Source organism: Gavialis gangeticus, unplaced genomic scaffold (genome assembly GCF_001723915.1).
Source record: "Gavialis gangeticus isolate Ggan-Ray unplaced genomic scaffold, GavGan_comp1, whole genome shotgun sequence".
Classification (NCBI taxonomy): Eukaryota; Metazoa; Chordata; order Crocodylia; family Gavialidae; genus Gavialis; species Gavialis gangeticus.
Window position 1 is genome coordinate 131,875,454 of NW_017729024.1, and position 9,567 is coordinate 131,885,020.

Sequence of the window (9,567 nt, forward strand, 5' to 3'; positions counted from 1 at the left end):
TTTTGGTGTTTAAACACCATCAGGTTCTCATCCACCCATTTCCTGAGCCTATCAAGGTCAGCCTGGATCACCCTCCTGTCCTCAGGTGTGCTTGCTTTACCCCAAAACTCGGTATCCGTAGGTGAACTTGGCTAGTCCGCTTCAGACTCCAGTGTCCGCATCATTGAAGATGTTGAACAATATAGGTCCAAGGACAGATCCTTGAGGGACCCCACTGGTCATGGGGAACCACGACAATTGACTTCCATCAGCCACCACCCTCTGGGTCCGACCATGGAGCCAATTCCCCAGCCAGTGGATCATGATGAACCCGAGGCTGCAGTTGGCCAGTTTTGCCAAGAGGTGATCATGACATACCAGATCGAAGGCTTTTTTGAAGTCAAGGTATACGACATCAATCTCTTCTCCCTTGTCCAGGTGATAGGTCACCTGGTTGTAAAAGGAAACGAGATTGGTCAAGCAAGACCTACCCGCCACTAACCCATGCTGGCTGTCCCACAGGATGTTGCCATTGGCGAGTTCGTTAAGAATGGCTTCTTTGATAATCAGTTTGACATTTCAAAAAGCTTATCCATTTTTTTAAGATCAGGGTAGTAACGCAAATCTCCATAATTCCCTCAATGGATGCTCAAGATTTGTCTCCTGCCCCAGCTCCACTCCCTCTCCCCGACAACAAACTTACCCACTGGACCTGACTGCTGTCCATGTGGCCGGCCTGCGTCCTGGCTACCCGCATGCTCTGCTGTGGCTGCGCACATGCATGAGGAATTCCGCGTACCCCTTACGACCCTTTTAAGTACCCAGAGGGGTATACATACCCCTGTTGAAACCACTGCCGTAGAACGTAGCCTGCCAGACTTTAGCTCTATAAGAGTGGTTGGAATCAGTGTTACCTATCTAGATGACACCACATGATACAGTCCCACAAGACTTCTACCCTTAAACTGATGTAAACATTCTCCAGGACTGATGAATGCTTCTCCTTATGGATATGGGGCTCATCTGGATTGCTTTCAGTCAGTCTGTAGTCCTTTCAAGGTGCTTTTCTGCAAATAATGTCCTTTAGCTCCGAGTCATATTACTATTGTTGCAGGGATCAACAATGGAAGGGTTGATAGACAGCACCATAGCTGGACAGTATATTGGCAAAATGGGCACCGAGATCATCCTCCTTGGCTTAATCAAGACCTGAAAGTCTACAGGTAGACAATCAGATTGCCAAAAATTGTGCCACACCTCCCTAGCCTTTAGAATACTTTGACAGATAAATGCAGCAGGCAATTTCAATCAAATAGTTTGTCAGGGGTTCTGGACAGACACAACAATTTTACTATAGCAGTGATATTCAAACTATGGCCCATGGTTTGGACATGGCTTGCAACGTCTATGTGAAAAGTTTGTCGCTGGGATACCATGTCCCTGTCAGCCGGCCAGGGTGGTTTCTGCTGGAGCTCTGCATAAGCAGTGAGTTCTGAGCTTTCTGACATATTATCTGGCATGTTAGCTCGCTACTGAGGGCTCTGAAAAGATGCAGTAAGTTAATTACAGTAGTACTGGATTGAGTCAAGCAGGTCTGCTCTCTGGATTCAGTGACCCTTACAACACACCCACAAATCACTTTACTTGATCTACCTGACACAGTGTTACTGCACCCAGACCTAGCATCATCATACTTGTCCAGTCAGCACTCAGGCTGTCAGCATCCACTGGGGGGAAAAAAGGCAGTTCAGCATATTCCGGTCTAGGTGATTCCTGTGTCGACCCAGGCTCTGAGCAGCTGACACCGGCCACAGAGCCTGGGTTGCTTTCAGCAAGCAGCCAGGAGACTGCAAGCAGCCCAGACTCTGTGGTAGGCAGGCTGCAGACAGCTGCATTGGGGTCCAGAGCTCCAGCACTGGTTTTGTGGTGGTGGCTGCATATGGATCTTGGGGCAAATGGTTGGGAATGGGCCAGGGCAATGCAACCCTGACTCCTCTCCTGCTGTCTGCCTGGAGGCGCATGTACAGCTGCTATTCCCATGAAGCTGGTGCCAGGGCTCCAGACCCTGATGCAGCTGCCTGCTGCAGCTGCCCAGAGCCCAGACCAGCTGTGGTAGGCAACCAGGAAGCTGCAAACAACAGCACTGGGATCTTGAGCCTTGGCACTGGCTCTGTGACTGTGGCAGGTGTGCACCGTCCTCTGGGTGACTGGTTGGGAAGGGGTCAAGGCAGCATAACCCCGGCCCCTCCACCACTGTCTGCCCAGACACACATGTACCCACCACCTGCAGTGAGGATGAGGCCCCTTGTGACTCCTGGAATGCCAAGTCAAGGCATGGGTCAAGGTTGGGGTGTCTTTGGTACTCCAGCCAAAAATGTTGCCGACCCCTGCCCTTGATTTTGATGGCAGAATACAGAGCATCAGCACAGCCTCACTGGATGTTGTAGGCCAGAAAGAACTAGGTCTGGACAACATATCTCTCTGTCTGAAATAACCCCTAAACAAAACAACAACATTTCAAGTTACCATATTATTTTATCTGTGTTGCAGTTGATTTTTTTTTCTGCCCCCATTTCTGGAGTTACACAGTAACAGTAAGTTTTTTAGCTTTGGTTTTGCACACAGTTATTTATAAATGTGCCTATTCTTTCAACCTCCAAACAGGTCAACATTTAAAGCAAGCAATTTTTTGGGACAGAGTGCCAAAAATACCTGCAGCCTCAACTTTTAAGATGTTGGTATGCCAGAGCAGATGGTGGGGGAGCTGTGTGGGGCCCAGTCCTTGTTGTGGCAGTGCAGCCATGGCCCCTTCCCCACCATCTGTCCCAAGGTGCTCATGCCAAGCAAAATGCCTTCACGTGCCATGCTGTGGCACCTGGTGCTGGGGGTTGCCTACCACCTATTTAAAGGATGTTAGATTACAGTAAATCTGTCCTTCTTGTACTACTTGTCCACCAAAACTTCTTTACGATATCATAGTCCTTAAATATGCTTTAAAAATGACTCATAGAAAAATAGTACCATATTTTCTCATACATGTTTTATTTGGGAAAGGTTTTGTGTATCTTCCTGATGTGACACTGTCTCCTGGGTTATCATAATTCCTGGACACTGTTTTCAGGAGGACTTACTCTGTCACACAAGGTAAGGCCCTGACCCTTGCAAGAACAGTAGCAAGACTGCTAGTTTTTTACTGTAAGTAGTGCTTTAAATTAGGGGTGCACCAATATATCAGTTGACTATCAGATTGGTACCAATAAAAGGAGAAATGACATTATCGGCTATTGGCTTCTTCTGATTGTTGTAGCTGATAATTATGGCTGCGTGCCTGGAGCACTCTGGTGAGCATAGTCCAGCTGATTTGTGGCCCAATCCAGACCAGTCTGGGATCCAGTATGCAAGGCCAGACTGATCCCATGCACTACATTCAGCACACACAGGGCTAATGGTGTGTATGGGACTGGCTCAAGGCCCAGAGGCAGCAACGCAGGCCAGATGATTTGATACCTCTGCTTTTTAAGACGTTAGGAAACATTGAGCTTTAGTTAATGTTAGCGGTAAAAGAATGTTGTTACTGTTGTCAGTCAATACGAGGAGATGAGCAAAGAATAAATTTTAAAAAAGAGTCAAGAGGAGGTAGTTCATCTTTATGGACTGGGCTGTCTGAAGTATCTATGTAGTTAGATTAGGACACTGCTTAGGTACTGAAATGATGCCCAGCACGTGAACCTGAATATTGTTATGCTTGGTGTACTTATGGAGCCTGGGAGCTTCATTTAAAAATTCAGCTACTAGGATAATGTGACTTGAGATCTGAAATAATTTAATATGCATGATTTGGAGAAAATTGGTAGTACAACTGTACATACGGTTTTTGTAGCAGTAACATAAACAACAAGCGTTTGATTTTTATTTTTATTTTTTGTGGCTAAAATAATCTGAAAAGGTTATTAATTTGGTATAATCCTTTTTTGTTTGTATGTGGAAATATTTCAGGTAAGTTTTTGGGGTTTTTTTACACTTTTAGCCTTTGCTTAATTACTGAGGTACTTTATACATAGGGCAGTTACAGTTGCATGGTCAGATTTGCCAAGGAAGAGGTGCAAAATGGATTTGAAGCAGATACACATTAAAAATATTTAACAGATTTGTGCAAGAGGATTGTCTGTTTAGTCTCCAGAAGAGGTTTTGCACTCTTTTAAGCTTGACTTGGGCCCTGCATTTAGTATTGGTACAAAGCTTTCAGAACTTCCACTGTTTTTTTCTTATATTCTAATGAAAAACATATGTAGATTCTGCATGCTTCATTGTTATCTCAATCAAAGAGGAAAAACCATTTTGCTGAAGCATATGAATAGGAAGGAAGACTGAATAGAAGTTATTCTGCAGATCGCTTTACACAGGCAGATGCCTGAATCTGTGGAGCCTAACTGATTTCATCAGGGCTTTCTGGGCCCCGGGAAATCTGCCTGTGTAGCAGCTTTAAAAGTCAGAGACTTAAGTTATAAATCCTTTACAGGAAATCAGTTATCTTGAATTTGCAGTGGCACTTTTTTTTGTATTTGTGGATATTTATATAAAAGAACCAGAAAATAAAATCTTGACTTAAGGTTGACTTTTGTTCCTTAAAAAATGGTAATATGTAAAAATGTAAATGAAAATGACATAATAGGTGGAAACTAAATCAGATTTCTGCACAGAAACAACCTCTTCCTATTCGCATTTATAGCTATGTCTTCACTGCCACTGATTTGCAGGAAGTGCCTGCAGAGCTGTGAGCAGTGGGGAGTTCCTTGAACGCTGAGTCGAGTTCATCACATAGCTGGCTCAGTTCCTAAAAGATGTGGGTCGTGTTCTGGATTTTTTGGGGGAGGAGCACAAGCACAGCCACTATCTTGAAGTGACAGTCATTCTTGTTGGCAGGAGGGTTGGAACACACTTTGAAATCCGCATTTTTCTCTTCACACAGCTGCTGGAAAAACACAAGAATACAGAAAGCATGGTAGAGCTCCTGGAACTGTATCAAATGGAAGATGAAGCCTATAGTAGTCTTGCTGAAGCTACCACAGAACTGTATCAGTACTTGCTACAACCATTTCGAGACATGAGGGAACTTGCAATGCTCAGAAGGCAACAGATAAAGGTAAAAAACAAGCAAACAACACCTTCCTACAGACAGTAAAACTGTGCTTTGTATTTGCATATGAAATGGCAATCTACATCTACATCAGTTATGTTCCACAAAACTGTGGGACTTTTTTTTTTATCTGTTTGTGAAGCTTTTAGTCTGTTTTAAAATATAGTTTGACAAGTATGTTTGTAAGCTTTTCTTCTGTCTCACTCAACATGTAGAAACATGATGTACTGGTTATGGGGTGTGTTTCTTGTGGAGTGTGCAAAAGTATATGTGGGTATACAGGTGCACACTTGTTTCTCATTCTGGGTACAGTGAAGAGAGGTGATGGAAAGAATACGTGCGCATGTGGGTTTTTTTGTCAGGATGGGGCTACTTGAATGCTACAGTGAGCTAAGTCGCAAGTATCTAGATCGGGGTTCATCAGCATACAGCCCACAGGCTGGATATGGATCACATAGCTGTTGGATCCAGCTGAGTTGGAGGGCTTTGCCTGTGCATACTCCCAGGCAGCAAGAAATTATACTGGGACTAGGCAGCTGGAAACTGTACCTGTGCTGCCAGTTGCAGCTTCCAGCCAGTGGGGAGCTGTGCTGGGGCTTGGAACACACACACAAAAAGTGAAGGATTTTTTTTTTCTTCATTTATCTATGCGCATGGGTGGTGGCTTTTCATGCACTAGGTACCAGTTTTTTCTGTTTCCTCAGAAGTGATCAGTTACCTAATGAATGATCCTATTGTTTTCTTAATACAATGGTCACTAATACCTAGGGCTAAACATCACTTTGTAAATTTTGTATGCTCATTAACTTTTTAAAAATTGTGGTTCTTCATAGGTGACGTATTCTGTTTTCTGACAGTATTGGCAAACATTTTAAAAAGAAAAAATATGTGCTGTATGACATCTCTTAATGTTGATAAATATTTTTGGCAGTGACTGCAGTGTTTTGTGGGGGAAAAACATTAGGAGCAAATGCCTACCTGTTCAGTCTTTTGCATCTTTGTTAACTGAAGCATTTGAGAGTTGACAGTGTGCTTGAACTTGTAGTGGTTTTTGACACTTTAAAAATGTGTTTAATATCCATTTTAGCTGTTAGGAAAATGTACAGCCAGGTAATCAGTCACTAAATGTTTTTATAAGGGTATTCTGTTAATCTTCCGAAAACTGTACTCTCTCCTCACGTAGGGGTTAATGAGTGAAAAATTAGATGGTGACAGGGAGCTTTATCATCTCACTTTCTGAAATTGTCAGGACTCTTTGATTTAAAAGAAATGGTGCTTAGACATATCAGCAGACCATACCCTTTAGATATGTGCATAGATTTAAAAGCCCTAAGTGGGGCTTTTTAGTTTAATTGACGTACTGAATGTTGTTTTGTCTCAGCAAGGTTCATTCCATGCACTTGTCAGTAGTATTTAGTGGTCTCACTTAGGAGAAGGGTGGAGTGGACGCTTGTAGTGTGAGGGTGAGGGGCAAAAGATTCGAGCAATTCCAGAACAACTCTTATTTTGATTAATTCCTGCGACTAACAAAATACTTTTAGTGTAAGTTTACTTGCACTTCAAATTACTTCCAGTAACATGAGTGTGCAGTTTACCTCCTGAAACTGAAGTTTCTTTTTCAAATTTCAGATTTCATATGTAGTTAATGATCATCAGTGGCATGCTTAATAATTGCTTTGTTATATGCTTAGTAAAATAGCCCCTATTTTACTTAGTGTACAGGAAAAGATTAAATCTTTGCTCTGACTAAATAGTAAAGCATTAATTGCTTAATAGGCACTTACTGATTAGCTAGTTGTGTGCTTGAGAAAAATCACTGTTGAAAGTTACATAAAATACTAGCATTTGCACATATTTTTATGATCTCTACAGACACAGCAGAGTATGTACAGCTCCTGTAGTGGAGAGTTTGAGCAGTACATAGTTGAGCCTAAGGGGGTGAATGCAAGTTAAAGTTCTTTTCCTAACTTGGAAAATTTTGAGGCGTTCAACTTGGTCAGCTGAGATGTGTGGTAGGGAAGGATGTTTTTAACTTCATCAGTGGAAAGAAACCAGTACTTGTATCTATGATGATAAATTATGTGTTGGTCTTGGTAGCTAGGGCAGAAGAGTTGGTTTATAAATAAAACCTGTTTGGATACAAAATGATTTCCATTAACTTAGAGCATATGGAGTTCTGGAAAGCTTAAAAAATAGAGCAAAGCTTCTCTAGGTTACTATCGCTTTGAGATCTGGGGCCAGCTCCATTCCCCTGCTCAGTGAAAGTAATTCTAATGCTCTGTACATCTGTGAAATAAAAGATCAGGACATACAGAATGAACTGATAAACGGGGGGAAAAAATTAAAAATGTGAGCATGTACAAAATCCACTTGTTCTACCTAAATAGGTGCTTATGATGATTGATTAAAAAAAGATTAATATGATATGAAGTTTGACTGCAAGTAGGTGCTGTTATAATTTAAGGATGCCTCTGTCTTGGAAAATCCTGTTTTCAGTTGCCTTATATATTCACCAATGTATGAAGCAGAACTGAGCTTCCCCCCTGCTGGATGTCTGCCTTGGGCTGAATTAAAAAAACCCAAAACATTTAGCTAAATTGGTTCAGCTGTTTGCAGAATAAAATTTCAGGTGGGGGAGGGAGTTGTTTTATCCATGTTTGTTTAAAAAAAAATATATTTTCTAAGTGTTTCACTGAAAATCTCTAGTGTTCCCTATCATGCATCCCACAGTGTTGGGGTATTCATGGGGTGTTGTTTTTGTTTTACTGATATGGTGTGTGTAATCTCATTAAAAAGCTGATGTTATGTTGCTTTTATCTCATTATGGATTATATTATTCTGTCTATATGTATCTTTATGTTTTTGGACATGGTTTAGTCAAAGGGACTGAGGGATGCAGGGAACTAAAGAAGAGGGAGTAGGCAAAACTGCTACTAGGGCAAGAACAGTTCCCACTCCCAAACACAGGCAGAAGGGACTAGTGTTGGGATGGGCACCCAAGGTTTTGTCTGCCTGAAATGGGAAATGCAACCCCTCAATAAAGAAGGCATCTCAGAGCAATGGGCCATTAACTAGAGGAATACCAGATAACCCAGGAAGGAAAGAAATATATAGAAATTTCTGAGACTCATGAGCAATTAGGACAGTGCTGTTGTAGAGACTGATTTGGAGGTATTTTAGGGGCTATCTGTGAGGTGGTCTGGTCTTTAGAGGAGCTCAGGTTTCCAGTGGTCCTCCAGGCTTTGGAGGAGCCCAGGTTCCCAGTGGTCAGGGCTGACACGATAGGCAAGAGGGCTTATCTCTGGAAACACATGGGCTAGGAGCAGACGTTACACACAAACTTGTGTAAGTGATCAGAAACTGGTTTAAACCTGTAACAGAACATAAGTTCAGTGCACATAAACCAGTTTTAAAATGGCTGAAACTGGTTAAAGATAAACCTGGTTGAATGTAGTATCAGACTTAACTGGTTGCGGTCAAACCGGTTTCTGCAATGTCTGTCCCAGACACCTTCCTGGTTTAAGTTAAACTAGTCCCCCAGCATTCGAGATGCTTTGCAGCCCTGGGCTGAGCTGTGCTCTCTGCACCAGAGAACAGGTCAGCCCTGCTCCTCTCCTCCCTAGCCAGAACTGTGGGAGAGACTGCATGCACAGCAGGGTCTGCCTGGCTTCTCTCGCTGTTTGCTGTTCAAGCAGGGATTACTCCCTCCCTCCCATCTCCCACAGCACAGACCCCAGCCCCACAGATCCTAGGCATGTGGTATGCTAGCTAATGCTGAGAGGTGTCTGTCTCCAATTTCACTGGGACCGGATGAAGGCAGACAGAACAATGTTTGCTTAGGACTTCTTGGAGCTAATCAGCAGGTCAGCTGATAATATCCCTCCTTGGAAAAAGTTGTTTTAAGAAGAGCTTGAACTAATGAGAGAGGCTTTTGTTTTGCTGATGGGCTGATAAACACTGTGGTTTTATCAGCACTGCTTTCCCCCCAGCCCTTTTGCTGGTTTGTAACCCTGTCAGGTTTGCAGACAGCAGGAGGGAGATGGAAAAGCTCAGTATCATCAACAGATGCATGCACTGCAAACTCCTTCTTTGCCTCAGAGTACTAGCCCAGGGCTGGGGTCTGGCAGCACTCCCACCCTTTGAGCAGTGGGGGGTGGTGGGGAGAGGGCACAGAAAGCCTCGGACAGTGCAGGCAGCGTGGGAGTTTAAATCCCTCTCTAATCAGAGCGTCCTGCAGGGGCCTGGCCACACCCCCTCTCAGCTCAGCGCTGTGGAAGGGAAGGGAGGGCAGCTCTAGTGCCCGCCCAGCTTCTAGCCTGAGCCATGGCAGTCATGTGCCTGCATTTCTGGAATGAAAAGGGAATGTCTATCCACCCATAGAGAAAGAAAAAAATATTTGGAGGGGCTGAGTGCAGGGACATACAACCCCCTAGCAGGTAAGACTATGGGGG

The 9,567-nt window shown here is 43.4% G+C and overlaps 1 protein-coding gene across 1 annotated transcript in view; it reads left to right on the plus strand.

Annotated features, from left to right (window-relative positions):
- The window catches only part of JMY (junction mediating and regulatory protein, p53 cofactor), a 163,975-nt gene that overhangs the window by 56,861 nt on the left and 97,547 nt on the right, over positions 1-9,567 (plus strand). Inside the window, exon 3 of the mRNA XM_019518250.1 lies at positions 4,949-5,122. Within this exon, the coding sequence (XP_019373795.1) occupies positions 4,949-5,122 (174 nt within the window). The remainder of the gene's footprint in view (positions 1-4,948; positions 5,123-9,567) is intronic.